The following is a 17,947-nucleotide window of genomic DNA, read 5'->3' on the forward strand; positions in this document are numbered from 1 at the left end:
CTTGCTCTGGGGTTTTTTCCTGCTCAGATGGAGTGCTGTGTGGAGACCACTGCTGGTTTGAGCGCAGAGCCCACACCGTGAGTAGCTGCTCTCTCTCTGCTGTGTAACCGCTTAGCACCGGTCCCTCGGTGCTCAGGAGCAGCAGGGCCTGCTGGTTTTTTGACACTCCAGATGCTCAGCACTTTATCAGCCCTATGTTAAGCCCGATGAAGACAAGCAGACCAGTAAGCTTTTATCAGCTGCCAGATCTGTCATGATATGCTAAATGCTTAGGATTTATTTTGAGGGTCATACAAATCCTATAAATAAACTTGAGAGAGCATCTTGGGTTGTTAGCTCTTTAGGATAGGTATGTTTTCTACCACACCACCTTTGTTGCCAGATTGAGAGTTTTTTGCAGGGGAGTAGTTCATAGGCTCTACCTACAGTCATTACTAAAAAAACTCCCTTTTGGTTCCAAAACTGTGGAATAGCAACAACTAAATGCAGGGAAAAGAAAGCCAATATTTATTTTCATTGAATTTGACTTTTAATTTCACTTCTTTTTGTTGCTCTTTCACATTCTTCTGCGGAGGCAATGTACTTTTATAAATGGAATAGTTTTGTTAACACCTGCAGTTTTTTGACAACCTTAACTGTTAAGTTAAACAGTGTTTCTAAATCCTCAGGCTTTCTTCATTTTTAAATGTAGATAATGGTAGCTATAGGTAGGTGGCAGCATTGTGACAGTTAATGCATTCAAACACTAGTAGGTGAATTCAGACTTGCTTCCTTCAAGTTGCAGAGAGAAAATAAGATTTACTCCTTTTATTTTTTTATTTAGTGTTTCCTGCTTCTCTCCCAAATCGGGTGTCGGTTTTATGACTCTCCTTTTTCATTTCAAATGTTTATCTGTAATCTATTTTCTTTCAGCATAAATCATGTTTCATGCTTATGAGGCTCTTAATAGTTCCACTATAACTCCTTGTATAAATGCAAAAAAATCTTTATTTTAAAATCAACCACATTAATTTGTCACTGCAGTGAAGTAGTTTGTAAAATTATTTACCCTAACAAGTTATGCTTTGATAAGAAAGGTACTGCAGTGGCATTTCCAACAAGAGTAGGAAGTAATATATTTAACTACATTATTGTTAATATTGATGTTTTGAGCAGTGAGATTTTTCACACAGCTAGTCACTTCAGTGTTTACAAGAGATGTGTATAGTTAGACTTTTTTGTCTCGTAGATGTTAATAGATAAGATAGTTTGGATAAATAGTGTTTATGTATAACAACTGTTGCAGTTTATAGCAGCTCTAGATCCTTCATTCCTCCCGGTTGCCTGGATATACTGAAAATGAAACTCTGTCAAAGGGCTTATTTCGGAAAATCTGACTGGTAAAAGCCTGCTGTTAAAATTACAGCCTGCATGGAGTTACTCTGCAACTCTGATGGCTGGGCAGAGATGGAAGTGAAGGAAGTTATTTATTCCATGGATTACAAGTGATGTGCAGTGGGAATTTCTGAGGTCTAATGAGAGAGGCTGAGAAGTTATGTGAGAAAATGGAGAATGCAATTGCTGCTGCTGTAGATAGGCCCTGGGATTTACTTCAGCTGTGGTTAAAAGGAAATACTTGCCTGTAATCCTGGAGTACATCCTGTGAAGGATTGACAACATTAGGCTTTCTTGAAGTCTTAATTTGCTCTGAGTTTTGCTTTTCATTTATGTGAACTTACATTTTTCTTCCACTGTTTTTTTTCAGGGTACACTAATACAGCATCTTAAGGAACACATTCTTCATGGCAACATGACCAGCAATGACATTATTATGTACTATACAACGGCAAGTGTCTTAAGGCATTTTAAAAAATACTTTAAGATATTTTTCTTATGAAGATGGGAGGGCTTTTCCTACAAGTACATCCTTATGTATTTTTAATTCTTGTTCTGCAAGGGATTGTCCTATTTAATTGAGTTTTAAAAAAATCCGATGGAATAATAAAAAGCAATGGGGACCTTTCTGTGAAAGGGCAAACCCATGTTAAATGTTTCTGATCTAATTAGTGAGGAATATTGATTGATTTTTACAGTCCCATAGGTTTATTGATGTAACTGCCTCATCAATACGACCTGCAAAACAGGCTCCACCTTCCTGCATTATGCAAGGATGGACCATTCTGAAGATGAGAATTTCTGTTGTGTATTTTTGGTTTGGTGGGGAGGAAAGAAGCTGCACAAGTTTAAGTTTAGTAAGACAGGGAATAAAACTGAGCAATGTAGAAGTTATGTGATGGCTTTTTCCTAATGCTGTGGTAAAGAAAACTATTGCACATCTTCTATTACTGTAGTGGTTTGAGAAGGCTAATGCCTTTCCTCATGAGTTCCTTTCTGAACTTTAACAGTACTAGTCAGTTTGTAGTATCTCCGAGGAGTTGTCATAATTACCTTGTCCCAAAGTTGTGCTGTCTTTTGATTCATGCTTTAAAGGTATGTGTGTAGGGAGGTTTGGAATCCCCATCTCATTAGGTATTTTTAAGGATAAGTTAAATCAATATTCATCGGGAACATGTAACTGATCCAGTCTTGGGACAGATGAGAGGATACAGTGCTCTAGCCTTAGTTTCTGAGGTCTCAATGTGATTAGGTGTAATCAGCAGAGATGGGCATAAACTCAGGTGCTGGTTTAACAGTTTCTTAGAGCAGAAACTTGAGGCAAGGAAAGTGGAGGGGAAGGTGGCACCTCTTGAATACGGGCAGGGAGCATGCTTTGGTCTAGAAGATTCTGCCAAAGTCTTAATCTATCCATCACTTTCTAGTTGCCTGTAGCTCCTACCAACATACGACAGTAAGAGATACACCTGATTGTGTGATAGAGCTGCCAGAAAAGGGGGACAGCTGGCTGACAGAAACTAATGTAAGTATGTTCTTTTTTCCAGACTGGCTGGATGATGTGGAATTGGTTAGTGTCTGCACTTGCCACAGGAGCTTCAGTGGTCCTGTATGATGGATCTCCTCTAATTCCATCACCGAATGTGCTCTGGGACTTGACTGACAGGCTAGGGTATGTAAGCAACATTAAATGAAAAAAGAATAATGTTCTTTGCTCCTGTTACAGTGACCGCATACAAGCAACCTTGTTAAAGGTGTCGTTCCATTGGTCAGAAACCAGTATGTAGCATGACATAGTTTATCTTTTGGCTTAGCCTTGAGTGGAACAACTTTTTACAATTTTGTACTAAAACAGTCTTTTAGAGAGCAGAAGAGACAAAGAACTGATTGTTTCAAATTTAAGTCAAGTATTTGGATTCCAGGCAAACAAAGAATTTGAGTTCAATAGTCAGTTTTCAAGAGCAGCCTTTTCAAAAGACAGTAATTGGGAGTGATCTGAAGAGTAATTTCTTAGTACACTCAGAACTTGGAAAATAAGAATCCTTTATTTCAAGCAGCTCAACCTAAGACTCAATATAGTGCTCTGACTTAAAGACCTAAATTGACTGAAAAGGCTTGGCAGGGTTGCTTACATTTTTATACTTTGCTTTTCAATCTATAATGCCTAATTCTCTGTCAAGCTGTTTGTTAATTGTTTTACACAGTTCTTTGTCCCTAAAAATGCTCATAGTGCCCTCTCTTGAAGCCTAGAGAAATGGCAGGTATTGGATAAACAGCTGTAAACTACTGTGATGGTATTTAGCTTTGTTCACTGGTTAAACTTTTTTTTTAACCTTTCTATTTTGCCAACTGGATGTAAGGAATAGATCTGAATTATATTACTGGTAAAAGAATGAGTGTTATTTTTAATTGATAATTTTAATTCATTTGTGGTGGAAAATGGTTGCCAAAAGATTCTTTCTGACTCTTCATAATTAATAATTTAAATTTTGCTCTCTTTTGTGGCATATAATATTTAGAGACTGACATTTTGTCTGTGTCTATTGGAGGTTAATGCCTAGTCAGAATGCTTCCAATAAAAAAATAACCACCACAAAACAAAAGCACAAGCTTAAGACACCCCTCACCCCCCCAAAAAAAGACCCAGTAGAACAGGCAAAAATTTAGAATCGACAAATAACACAGCTTATTTTTAAGCGTTGTTTCTACATGCCAGAAGTAAGTGAAGATAACTGAAATGTGTCTGCATGTCTCACTTCTGTAATCTGGTGCTAAAAGCGGTGGCCATCTGTGTGGTACTTCATAATGCAGTCTGTTCCCAACTCAGTCATATGTTACATATTAAAAAAAGGTTTCAACATGTTAAGACTACCTTGCTTCTCTGAAGATGTACCATACTTTCCTTCAGATAGCGTATTCTTATGGTATCATCAAGATAGCTCATACTGCATGACAAGAATTACTTAAGTGGACGTCAATTATAAGATCAGTTCAAGTGAACTGTATTTAGTCACCATCCACCAATTATACAGCATTTGGAAGGAAATAATAGGAGAATAGGCTCTACATGTGCTGTAGAGGAAGTGTCAAGGAGCTTAAAAATAAACAGAAGCATTATGTATTCTAACTTAAAATAAGGAATTATTTGAAGCATGGAAGAAAAGTTAGAACTTCCACAAGAGTAAAAATAGTTCATATGATTGTGGTACGTAGCTGGAGGCTGTGGAGTGGAGCTGTACACTGCTGTGGGCTCTCAGTGCTGCTCCCACATACCTGATAAATTGTTCTGTGCACCCATGTGTATGTGCAAATAGCCTGTCCCCATGCAAGAGGTGGCAGCTTCTTTATTACTGTCACCCACCTAAATGGCAAAGGAAGACATTACCTTTTGATAGTGTTGAAATGGGCTTCTCTGTCTGAAACTGTATGATCTTAAGAGCTGTTCTACCTTCCACCTCGCCTGTGGAGTAAAAGCAAAGATAGCAGGCTCTTATTGTAAGTTCTACTGATGTATGTGGTGTCCACGTTCTGCGTGCTCAGACTGTATCCCTTAACCTTATCTGTCTCTATAGGCTTTCTTGAGCAAGTTTATTGCTGTAATCTAAAATGATTTAGCAGAAGGCAGGGAAGAGATTTCCTGGAAGTCAGCAGAAATGTTGAACTGGCACTTCCCTTGATAGAGTAAGGAAGGGATACAGCCTTTGTTTAAAGTTTTAATTCTGTTGTATTGCAGAGCTCTAAAACTTTTTTGCAAGGGTGGATTTCAGTTGTTCAGTTAGCTAGGCCAAATTTCAGGTTCAGTTAGGCACCTGCAACTCAGTCTTTCATTAGTGCAAACTGAACAGGTATCTAAGAAAATCACTGCCATCCTCAGAGTAAAGTATTCTTTGTTAAACTGTGCCCTGAAATGGTAAGATTTTTACATGTAAGAGTGTAACAAGGCATCAGTTTAGTGTTAAACATCTTAGTGGCAATTATGGCCCATTGATGAAGTAAAGGTTACAACATTTTGTGATGTCTTTGGAGTGTTCAGCAGTTACAAATTCCTGTAAATGAAAGTGGATGTTTTCTGTGAGGTGGGAAAGCTTTACTTAATATTTAAAGATAAAATTAAAAGTTCTAAAGCTGTAGAGATGACATGTCATCTGCCTAATTTTGATTGCTCAAAAGGATGTGCGTTGCACTTAGAAAGCTTCAAGAGACTGTATTGCTTGACTAATAAATGTATAGAGTCTAACAGTTTCTGCTTACTGCAGTGGGAATCGCAGGTCTTTAGAATCTTTGCATATTTAAATATGTAAAACATTTAAACTTTTTTCCCCTTTAGGATCACCATCCTTGGAACAGGGGCCAAGTGGCTGGCTGTGCTAGAAGAGAAAAATTTAAAACCATGTAAGCTTTATAAAGCTATTGAATCCTTTCTCCTCCCTCCTGCCTTTCCTCTCCAGGTTCTGGTTCTGTATCTTGTCACAAAGTCCTTTATGTAATTATTCTGGGTTGTAGTGACAAATAGTTACAAATTCTACCTTAACCTATTTTGTTAATTTCCTGCTTTTTAAGGTGAAACACACAATCTCCAAACACTCCACACGATACTGTCTACAGGATCACCGCTCAAATCTCAAAGCTATGAGTATGTCTACAAACACATAAAAAGCAGTGTCCTCCTGGGATCCATTTCAGGTGATGCTTTATGCTGAGTACACCTTATTAATTCTGTTTGTTGCCTGTGTGTTTCCTTCTTCCTTGTTTCATGCTGTATATTGGGGAGCCTTAAGCCTTGGATCATTCAGGCTTGGTTATAGTTAAACTAGAATTAATTGTCATCTTAGTGCAGAGATTTTCTGCATAATTCAGTGTGCCATAATGAAGCTTGTACACTCAAAGGCTTTTAGGTAGAATGTTTCTGACATGGTGAATGTTTTGGATTTTAGCTGCTTTTAAGCAGGATCATTTATTTTGACTGGCTGTCCTTAGGGGTAGCAGGGTGAGATCAAGAAAAGAGTCTATTAACCTACAGAACATACTGTTCTGCAAATAGCTGACTTTAGCAGAAAATACCTCTTGGAGAGGTTTTTCTGTGTTCCCATTTCAATTCTTTTGTGCCAAGTAATTGGCACTGCAGACAGATTTTTTTGTAAATTACATAATTAGAGAAATATCAAGCCCACATACTGTGCGGTTTGTTGTGAGGAGTGCTAGCTGAGGCAACTGCTATTCACACAAAGTCCACCATAGAACTCCTCATTCTGCTTTGCAGTGAGGACAGGCTTTGAAAAAGGGTGCTTTAACTGAGTTTAGTTTGATTTTTAAAGTCTGATTATTATGCTACTGAAGTCAGCTCTACTCTGGTCTTGGTAAGAGTAGTGCTGAATCTTGAACTCGCTACTGTAGACATTAATAGTCCCAAATGCAGAAGACTATTTTTGAGTAAAGCTAACATGATTCATTTGTGTCTTTTAATTCTAATTCCTTGAAGTCATAGGAGGACTATAGATATTTCAGTGAAGTAAGCACTTTGACAGTGTCTGTTTTATTAAGATAACTGTTCATCCTACAGGCATGGCTCACCTCTCCCTCCTCTTCCCCTTGTGCTAATGAGAACAAGATATGAAGACTAAGTAAATACTGAGTGGAATAGCTTGTCTGTTTACCTTAAACTAAGGAAAACAAACAAGAAAGCATTTCTAAGTAATCTTAAGTATATAAGCCTGTAAACTAGGGCCTGTTTATTTTCTTACTCTTATATAAATGGAAATTTACTCAAATGAGATTAAAGAAACTGTTGGAAGAAGAAAAGTTATGCCCAAGGAATATTTCTGCATGAAGGGTATTTAATCTATAAAAAGATATATAAAGTAAGAAAAGAAACTTCAAGTCACATAACATCCTAGATAATAACTGTCTATGCTGTTTAATGTGGATCAGAAGCATTTGGCAAAGGTGGCAATTTGCTGTTCCAGAGTTCTTATGTAGCTTTCAGTTTTGATTTTTCCAAAAAGTATTGCATATTCTAAATGGATTTCTTCTATTATAGGTGGGACAGATATAATTTCATGTTTCATGGGTCAGAATGTTACAATTCCAGTGTACAAAGGAGAAATTCAGGCCAGAAATCTTGGAATGGCTGTTGAAGCATGGAATGATGAAGGTAACTATTATCCAAAATATTATTCACACTTAGGAAATACTAGTTTTATGACCCTAGGTTTCATTCATCAGATGAGTAAACAGCTGTTAAATAGGTGATTTCACTTTGGAAATGTTCCACACAACCTGGATCCGAATTCACCTGATCTGGATCATACTGGACTCTGGTGAAAATAATCAATGTGTAAAAGAAGGTTCTCCTCTTTCCATTCCTCTGCTAAAGTTACTCTCCTGGAGTTACTGAGGTTAAGACATGGCTGAGTGTTAGGAGTTAAACACGAGCTGTTAAGACCACCAGTAACAGCTCATCTCGCATCTACATCAGCATCTGGCATGGAAGTGATAACTGTAGATGATCTTTGCTTTGATACTATATTGTTTATGGAAGGGAAATGCAGAAAATATGTATTTCTTTGTAAACAGGAAAACCAGTTTGGGGTGAAAGTGGAGAGTTGGTCTGTACCAAACCTATTCCCTGTCAGCCTACGCACTTCTGGAATGACGAGAATGGAAACAAATACAGGAAGGCTTATTTTTCAAAATACCCAGGTATGTAATGAAGGACTTTGGCTATTCCTCAAATTGACCAAGGTTATAGATTGTACTGCTGCTCTTGGGAAGGTACAGGTCTATTCTTGCCCAGTGATACGCAGGTGCAGCTTTGAATCTTGATTTCCAGGGTGAGGACTCCATGATGTGTTTGATAATATCAGTCTGTTTTCTGGTGCTTTGTTTTGAATATGGATCCAAATCAATTTAATAAGAATCTCTGGAAAGCTTCAATCCTATTTTTGCTCCTACTCTCATTAGGCAGATATGACTGTAACAGCCTGATAGTCTGGAATGCAGACATAGACTGCTTGGCTTGAGTGTGAAATGAAAGTGCTGAATAGGTCAGGGAGCAATCCTCCATTAATGAGTGTTGCTGTACCTCTGCCAGACTGCTCTGTCCTAGAGGAGTGAGGCCCAAGGGATAAGTGCTGACCTCCTGCCTCATTAGCATGAGGTTTAAATATGTGCTGCCTCAAACATGCATATTCTGCATTCATCCAGTCTTTCAGTGGTGGTAAGTGTAAAGGAACACGTACTGTGGCACCGAGGCTTGCTTCCTAATTGTGGAGGAGTCTGCTCATCCAGATCTTTGGCTTATGTGACACAGTGATGCTGAACTCCCTGCTGCCTACTGGGCAGGGGCTGTTATAGGAGCAGGACTTCAAGCTGCTGCTTTCTGGAGGCAGAAGCTTTTTTTATAAATAGCATTAATATAGACTGGATTCACGAGAGAAGTCAGGATGTGCAGCAGGAAGCAATCATATAGGAAAACTGAGAGAACGTGGAAGTTAGATTCTGCATGTGAGCCTGACAATAAATGGAAAAAAATCTGTGATAGTTGTTGGACTGAAATCACTGCTGTCCAGAGGTTCTTCTTGAAGCTCTTCTTTTTTTGTAAATGGGCCTAAGGGTGTAACAGTTAAGCTTGGAAAATGGTTTTACTTGCATATGCAAATCAGGCTTGGGGTTGTTTTTTAGAAAATTGAGTAGAATTGTTTCTCTGCTTGTGGCAGGCTGCTGTGATGGTATCAATTTTAAAAATAATACAGAAGTTATTCCACCTCTGAGAAGTCAAATCTGATTTTACATTAGCACAAATTAAGAACACTAAGCACACACTAAGCTCCCCAGGGAATTGTTGAGCCCTATTGTGCAAGCCTGGAAAGCTTCTTGCACAGAATTTGTACATCATAAAAGAAGTGGGTCAAGAGAGACTGGTGGTAATATTGTTACCTTTGTAGAAGATTCTTGCAGTTTCCTCAATGTGTTGTTGAGAGCAGCAATTCATCTGTTTTTCTAAAGGATGCTGTATAGTCATGCAAACAAGCAATCAGAAGATAAGCTAGAGTTTGATCCTAATGTGTGACCTACTCTCCTGCGTGTGCTAGCTCTTTGTAGTAAATGCAAGGTGGATTGTTTGTGCAGTTAAGTACTGCTGCATTTGCTGAGGGTAATTCTAAGTATATATGATGTGTTAAATTTTTGTATGTATTTTACAAAGTTACATAAGTTGAGTTACACATGTCTGCTGTGAATGAATGAATAAGAAATCAGCTGCTTAACCTTTGTCATTCTCTACTAGGTGTTTGGGCCCACGGTGATTACTGCAAAATTAATCCCAAGACAGGAGGAATCGTCATGCTGGGTCGCAGGTATAATATTTTGGTGGAAGTGTTTTGAGTAAACAAGTGTTAGAATTCAAACCTCACCTTAGAGCATAATGTACATGATTGTCAGGCCTATTAGCTTTATACTTGTTTTGTTACATCTAGTATTGTGGATTTCAACCCTTAAGTTAATCAGAGCACCTGGATCAGAAGGAAGGGAGCCCATTGCAAAGTTCTATCCCACTTACATAAAAGTGAACATAAGACTGAACTGGACTTGGGTTTGTGTTCCTTGGTTTATAGTGATCATCTATAAGAGTATGAATCAAGAGTGCAGCACATTCAAGGTGGTGAATCAGGAGACTTGTCTTCTGGTCTTTACAGCAAAACTTAATTATGGAAGGTCAGGTATAAAGTTGCACTTGAGTTAGCGACTATAAACATTCAAGACAAGAATTGTGGCTGAATTTTCTGCTTGCATTTAAAAGTTGCTGTTTGAAACAAAGTTGAGTGAATTCCTTAAGTCTGTGTCTGGCATTGTCACAAATAGACCTACTCAACAGACATATGGTGTGAGGCTGCTCTATAGGAAACACAAGTTCCAGCTATATGACTGGAAAGTAATGTTACACAATTGCAATATGATGGACTACTACAAGGATTCTTGGTCTGTTTTGTCATCAGTAGTGTGTGTGCATTTGTGGGCTAAGGGGAAAAGGGAGGGATTGAGGAAGGTGAATGAACAACATTGAGGTTCTCTGTAGCTTCATTCAAATGAGCAAAATGCCTTTTTAAATCAAATTCTTTTAAAATTCTATTTCTAATGTGGCTGCATAGTCACTGCATGAAATGTAGAGACACTTGGTTAATTGCATCAATTTTTCTTTTTTCATTAAACTCTAATCACATTTTAATGCTTCTTTGTTTTCTTTGTGTGTGATTTTTTTCAGTGATGGTACATTAAATCCAAATGGAGTAAGATTTGGAAGTTCTGAAATCTATAACATAGGTATGAAATTAACTTTCCACCTCTTTCAGCTGTGATACTGTTGCCTTAAATCTGAATTGTAAGCATGAAGTAATAAAAGGCCATTTTTCAAATGAAAGACATTACAGAGCATATTAGCATTAACAGTAAAATTCTGTTTTGTAGACTTTGGCTGTTTTCCTGAAGTATCTGTAGGACTGGAGATGACTAGTTCTCCTAAGATGTTGCTTTTGTATAATAAGGCCTTACAGACTAATTATATCAGGCAGTTTTTTGAGAATACCTAACTTCTGAAGCTTTTTGTCTTTTTCCTCCAAGACAAGCTCCTGAGGCTAGTTTTTTATCATATATTTTCTAATGATTAGAAGCAGTTCTTGTGCTTCATATTTCAAAGTTTATCGTGTGAGAGGTGGTGAAACTGTGCCTGTGAAGGTGCTAATCTGAGACATAAGAGCCTGTTACCTCTCCTGTTCTTGTGTGATCAGGCATGTTGGTTCTCTGTGCAGTGATGGGGATTGTGACAAAAGCCAAAGAAAGTGGCTTCGTGTGAAAGCTTGTTATCTGTCCCAAAAGTTATACCAAAATGGGCCTAAATACACATGGTCCTTCAACCTGGATTTTCACCTGAGCAGAAGTTGAAATTTCAGAGCACCCAGAGGGGCAGTTTCTTGTAGACTGGCCTAGCCAGGATGCCTGTTTGCATTTGCAGCTCTAGAGGAGCTGATACTACTTTTAGTGCAGCCACAGAAAATGTGCATCCAGAATAATATACATATGCTAATAAGGACTCTTCCTTTATTTTCAGTTGAAGCCTTTGAGGAGGTTTCTGATAGCCTCTGTGTCCCTCAGTACAGCAAAGATGGAGAGGAGAGAGTGATACTCTTCCTGAAGATGGCATTAAACCATGCGTTCAGTGAGGATCTGGTGAAAAGAATTCGAGATGCAATACGTATAGCGCTTTCTGCCAGGCATGTTCCAAGCCTCATTCTAGAAACCAAAGGCATTCCGGTATGTCATGAAAAATGCTGCCTACTTTTTTTTCTTTGTCACCTTGAATAGTAATTAAGGAGCAGTTGTCATTGCTCTTCAAACCCACATGCGTGGAAATTTTAGCATCTCAAAAGTGTATTCGAGCTTTATAAATAGTTTGTCTATGTTGCCTAGCAACATCATTTCATCTCCTTTTCAGCTAAGCATGTTTTTGTTTTTTAACAATACCTAAAAATGCCCATTCTCAGTTTATAAATGTGTAGTGTTTTCTCAGTAATATATACTTAAACCTTTTAAAGGAAAATATTAGAAAGGTAATTTAACTTTAGCTTTTCTGGCTACCCATAAGCGTATTTGGTTTGGTTTTCCTGTTTCAAGTGGCATTCGTATGAAAGCTGAGAGCACTGAGCAAATTTATAAAATAATTTTGTAAATCATTTCACTTTTATATCTGTTTAGCCACTTAAATGTAGCTCTATCACTGTCTTAACTGTAGCAGTAACTATAATAATATCTTTGTACTTAAGCAGAGGGAGAGAAATTTCGATATTTAAAGGTTCTACATTTGCAGTCTTCTGGAGCTGTGTTAGTCTACAAGTGCTCTTCCTTGCTGTGTGAGCTCAGTAGTTGCAATGGAATTGCCTGTGTTTTGTAGTCCTCTCTGATGCTTGAGTCTCCTCAACAGCTCTATCAGCAGCAAAATGGAGTGCAGAGTGTAGTTGTCCCAAGTACATTTATATATAAGACTTGAGTATACCTAGAGAAAAGACTTGAGACTTCAGACCAGTTGTTTGCTATTCTGATACCCATTTACTGCCAGTGGAGATTTCTAGTCTCTAGGGTTCGGGACTCCCAGCCTCAGTGGTGCACACAGTGATCTGGTTCTGATCTGTGGAGTTACTTCTGTTTCAGGCCACTGTTGACAAATGTCCTCTCAATGTCCTCTTTGCATGAGTGTAAAATCCCCTGCACCTGTTAAATGGGGAACTCTAGATTTTCTGGGCTTCAGCTTAGCTTCTGCAGAAAGTGCTGAACTTCTAAACCCTATAAATCACCTGAATGTACAGCACAAAGTTGATGGCAGTAAGGTGTTTGTGATGGGCTGCCCCTCAGGAAAACCTGCTTAGATCATTAATTAGTTCAGACTTTGACTGAATTCACAATTGAGTGAATTTTAATTACCTTTCAGGTAAATATGCCAGTGGTAAAGTGATCAAAGCTGTCTCCCATCTTTCTTTCAAAGTTTTGCTTGGATGGGAAACATCTTTCTGTTTTCTGCTACTTTTAGAAATGTGTTTGAATCCTTATCTGAAAATACAATCTCATCCTGACTGTATACTGACACTGTTCTGGTAGAAATAGTATAGCTCTGTTGAAGTAATTCGGACTTTAGTAATACGAAGCATGTTTTTAATGAGATATCCAGGTGTTAAAAAAACATACTGCAAGCTTTTAATGCAAATCTTCCTAGTTCTACTCTGATCAGATAAGCATTCTGGTCATCCACAAGATGTTTACTGGTTAAAGTAAGCAAACTTGCTTTGCTGAACAGTACTTTTTTTTTTAAGGGGGCAGTTCTGTCCAGGCCACTGAGTGTTCTGGTTTGAGCACTTAAGAAAATTAGGTTGTTAATTGTAGAGGAGGAAGAATGTTTGATTAAGGTGGTTCAGGAGGGTAGCATTACACATGACTTCAGTAGTTTTAATAAGGAAGAGTTTGATTTAGTATCAACATCAATATTGCAAGAGTGTATTGAGTTGAGGATTATTTAACCTGGCTCAAATGATCTCTAATGAAAAGTGGTGGTGCCTGGAGTTCGTTTCACTAGTCAGAAATAGTGGTCTGATCCCAAGAATAGAGGAATTAGGGTTATATTTTTTTTCTGCATCATCCTTACTTTTAGGGTAGCAATGTAACAGAATTTGTAATTCATAAGTGAAGGTGAAGCCTTTTTTTTATGGTTTGTTTTGAAACATTTAATTGACGAGGACTATTTAAGCTCAGTGTTTCACTTTGTTCTGTTAGGAGACTGTCCATTTAAGATAGGAAAGTCATGGTTTTCTTCTCCCAAAGCTCAGTGGAATTGGGCTTTGTTTTTTGAGCCGACCCTTGGAAAATCAAAAATTGTTTAAAAATTGGATGTGTCAGAACAAAGATTTTTAATGTTTATACCATGATTCTGATCTGGTTTCAGTTGTAGCTTGATCAGATTCTCACAGTATTACTGAAGAGGAGTAATAAACTAAAATCACCTGCCAACTCCTCTTTGAATTCCACTTCAAGCAATTTCCAGAAGAAAGATTCTGGTGTCTCGAGTGTAACAGAAGGGAAGGCACTGTTCTGTATTTCACTTGAGTTCTGGCATTGGGGGGGGGTTCACGAATATCTCAAAGCTACTACATGTGAAGTGTAATTTTTATCATTGCTGGTTTTGTTTTTCAGTATACAATAAATGGGAAAAAAGTGGAAGTAGCTGTGAAGCAAATAATTGCAGGGAAAGAAGTTGAGCAGCGGGGAGCTTTCTCAAACCCAGAGACTTTGGACCTCTACCAAAATATTCCTGAGCTTCAGAACTTCTGAAGTAACTCGTTTGGTTTTTTGCATCTGTCTTTGTTCTGTGTTTGTTTTGTATATACCAATACTGTATGTAAAGAAAAAGCTCTATTTAATACCAGTGGTTCTTTTAAAAGAAAAAATATTTCATTAAGTGCATTATGAAAGGCTTGGGTAAAGCTTAGATCCCTTTTATTGGTTAAATATGCCATATCTTGAAGTTTTTTCCAGCCTGGAAGGAGGAACCTGCCTGTTTTGATTTTTATGTATTTATGAGTGCATCTTTTCTGGTTATATTTACATCAGCAGCCCATCAAATGGGAGCACCAATAGCATAAGTTACAGTTGCAAATAGAATATTTCTTTCATAAAACATTCACTTTCTTTTTTGAACTGGATTTTTAGTGATATTTTTTCAGTCCATGTGTTTCAGTCACCTGTAAGGAATTTACAGTGATTTTTTTTAACTACCTGACCGTAACACATGAAAGTGTTCTATATGTAGTGTGCATTTAAATGTTTTTATACAGCCAAATCATAATGCACTGAACCCATTTGACTTGACTCAGAGTAATTTCAGTCTTGAAATATTTCACAGTACCCTTGAAGGTAATTGCTGCTTCATTTTGTGGTGTAACCTTCCTATTGTTTTAAGCTCTTAGTTAATAGATTTCTGGGGGTTCAGAAGGTGAGGGAACAATCACCACCGGCTTATTCCTGGTGTAATTCCAGGTTATTTCCATGGAATTTACTGTCACTACTCTGAATTAATACCATTGCAGTTGAAGACAGCATTTGGCTTCCTTGTTTTGAAGTTCTTTATTGGCTGCAAGGCAACAATCCCGTGTTATGTTAGCTGAAGAGTTTCAGTGTGTTTGTTTATTAAAAGCTGATGGTTTTTGTAACTTTTTTACTAAATGTCATGTTGAAAGTGAAAGACTAAGGTGTTTTCTAGCTCTGTATCCTTCCAGTTTATAAAGGGAAAAATACTGTAATGAGCATACTAAAACAGTAAAATGGAAGCACTAAACTATTGTTTTGTTTTTCATAAAATACAGTTGCAGTAGTTGTACCAAACCTTTGGCATTCAGTATCTCCTGCACTATTTGAAGTTTGTGGGTTACGTATTTAATGCATTAAAATCATGGATGTACTTACAATTGTGTTGAATGCATTCAGCATTGATAGAGTTAATTAAAAGAAATTGATTCTTTATATATTATATATTATATTTGCTTTACCTTTTACTCAGTTATGGTCTTATTTTTATTGTCCTTTTGATTGGGTGTCATGGAATAACTTAGCTTAATTTGTTACTGATTTTAATAGTTTTAATCCAAGTCCACTCCACTACACAACTATTGTTCTCTGAAAGTTTTATCCTGCTTTCTTATGCAGAGCCCAGGACAAGTAAAACACTGCTGCTAGTTCTGTATGCATGGTTGGCTCATTGAGAAGGTCACAGGTGAACAGCAGTGGAAGAGTCTGCTGAAAATGTGCCTTGTGTCAGTACAGTAAGAAGTTGTAGGTTTTAATATGTTAATGTTGCTAGAAGAGAAATACTTGTGCACTGAAAGTGTGTACTCTGTTAATTAAGACAAAATCTAGATGCTCATTCTCATGTTTAGCTGCAGCTAGTAAAAGTCAACTGTATGTTTCCTTCACCCAATGGTAGATCTCAGCTCACTCCAGTAAGCTGAAAGTTGTTGCAGAATATGTCAAATAGTGCTGCTAATAGTTCAGTAAGAGTGAAACTGCCTATAAGTGCAGCTGAGGAGTAGCCCCTCTCAGGTGGTCTGTGACTGAATCAAAAGAAACAGCCATTGTGGACACCAGCTCCACAATCGCTGCAGGATGCAGAAATGCCTCATTAGCAAATGAGGCTTGAAATGAGCTGGTCTCAGTTTGACTTTCTGAACTGTACCAAGTCAGACAATATACCATGCTGGCATGATAAATGTGATAATATAAACACCAAGCACTCATTAGAAAAGTAAAAATGAGCTATCCAGCTGCCAATAATCTATGATTAAAAGTACTTCTAAATTCCTTTCCCCTCTGGCGTGCTATATATAAATTTTACATTAACTGTGACTTTGTATTCATTAAAACTTCATTATATTGTTCTTTAATTCATGCAAAATGTCTGGAGTTTACAAAGCCCACAGATCCTTATTAATAAGTAATTTTGGGGTATTTCATTAATTAAAGATAGTTTAGAAGCACAGATACATTAAGAACATACACAATGCCTAAAGGCTGCTTTTTAAACCCTTGATCCTGCTGGATAAAGTTTTGTTGACGGATATAATTTGATCTTTTGCAAATGTCAGATGTTGCAAAGCTTTTCCCAGACTATAGTTACAAGTGAAAAATAGTTACATTTATATATTGAACTATGTACTGAAATTTATTTTATAGCCATGAAACCTTGATGGGTGGTGCAAACTGTGCTGTGCAGACACATGACCTTTCTGTGCCTCACCTGGTTTCAGGGGTCTGAGTTTCAGAAGTGATGGATGCCAGGAGCTAATGAAAATCCAGGGAGGAGGAGAGGTATGTGGGTATTTATGTTGGGCTGTGAAGTGACTTGTACTTGGAGGGAGGCTGTGGCAGAGCTGGGAACACCATCCAGACATCCTGAGTGCAGCTCCTCCCATTCCAAATCCTGTCCTCCAAACATCCAACTTACTTTTATCTTTGACCTGTGGTGTGAGCCATTTCTTTGGATACTGCCAGGGAGCTGTGAACATGGCTGTACCCCATCCAGTTGGGGACAGTTCAAAATATCACTGGTAAGGAAGCAGGGAGCTAAAATCATCACAGTCTGCAAAGGAAAAGCCAAAAGCATAACTTTCTTCCTGCTTCCTATCCAGGTTATAAACCAGCTGTGTGCCTTCCAGGGCTTGGGCATAGGGCAATTGTGTTTGAAGGTGATTTCAAGGGGGGTCTTGCAAACTGTGGCACCCAGACCCTTGGCTATCAGAGTCTGGTCTGGCAATGGTAGTGCAGCTTCTGATACCATAGCGTTGGCAACAAATGTTCCTGTGAGCACCAAGGCTCTGTGATGCTCCTGTGGCATCAGCTGGGTAACCCTTGCAGAAGGTGTCAGAGCCCATGGAGTGCTGAACTACCTCAGGTGTTCTTATCTGGAAAGACTCAGTGCCTTAGAGCTGTCAGTGTGTAACTAGTTGTACCTTGAATGTGTAGAACCCTTGCATTTTATGTTGCCTATTTATAATTTGGGGTTCACAGTGTTTTTGCTGAGAATCTACACGTGCAGATTTTAGTGGCATGTGTGGCATGCAAATAGAGCTCGTTCTGGAAATTGCTTTAAGCTCTGACATAAACGTTCAACAGCAAGGAAATTCAGAGCAGAGGTACTTCAGGCTTAGGTGCTTTTCTCGCTCAGTCTTCTGCAAATTTGAGTGACTGTTGAATTTATGTGATGGAATCAGCCCATTTGCCCTTGACTCATGGAGGGATGTAGTTTTATCACTCCCCTTTTAGAAATGTGCTTTTGTCAGCTCCTATTAGAGCAGGTACTTCCCCCTCCCACTACCTTATGATTTCAGTTAATTTTCCTGGTTAGTGGTGGTTCTCAAAGAAATAAAATGAGCTGGTACACAACAGCCCAAGCAGGGCATAGCTGATAAAATTGTTTATTGTTATGTGCAGGAGAAATTGATCGTGTGAATTACTTATTCAGTGATTTTAAAAACACAGGTAATTGCCT

The 17,947-nt window shown here is 38.1% G+C and overlaps 1 protein-coding gene across 1 annotated transcript in view; it reads left to right on the top strand.

Annotated features, from left to right (window-relative positions):
- Window positions 1-15,458, top strand: part of AACS (acetoacetyl-CoA synthetase) — a 41,405-nt gene extending 25,947 nt beyond the window's left edge. The window contains exons 9-18 of the mRNA XM_014965300.1: window positions 1,745-1,825; window positions 2,919-3,043; window positions 5,699-5,763; window positions 5,932-6,054; window positions 7,409-7,522; window positions 7,945-8,070; window positions 9,656-9,725; window positions 10,631-10,689; window positions 11,474-11,676; window positions 14,101-15,458. Of these exons, the coding sequence (XP_014820786.1) occupies window positions 1,745-1,825; window positions 2,919-3,043; window positions 5,699-5,763; window positions 5,932-6,054; window positions 7,409-7,522; window positions 7,945-8,070; window positions 9,656-9,725; window positions 10,631-10,689; window positions 11,474-11,676; window positions 14,101-14,238 (1,104 nt within the window). The 3' untranslated portion in view covers window positions 14,239-15,458. The remainder of the gene's footprint in view (window positions 1-1,744; window positions 1,826-2,918; window positions 3,044-5,698; window positions 5,764-5,931; window positions 6,055-7,408; window positions 7,523-7,944; window positions 8,071-9,655; window positions 9,726-10,630; window positions 10,690-11,473; window positions 11,677-14,100) is intronic.
- Window positions 15,459-17,947: the final 2,489 nt, after the last annotated feature.

This window comes from Calidris pugnax, unplaced genomic scaffold, assembly GCF_001431845.1.
Source record: "Calidris pugnax isolate Ruff unplaced genomic scaffold, ASM143184v1 scaffold32, whole genome shotgun sequence".
Lineage (NCBI taxonomy): Eukaryota > Metazoa > Chordata > Aves > Charadriiformes > Scolopacidae > Calidris > Calidris pugnax.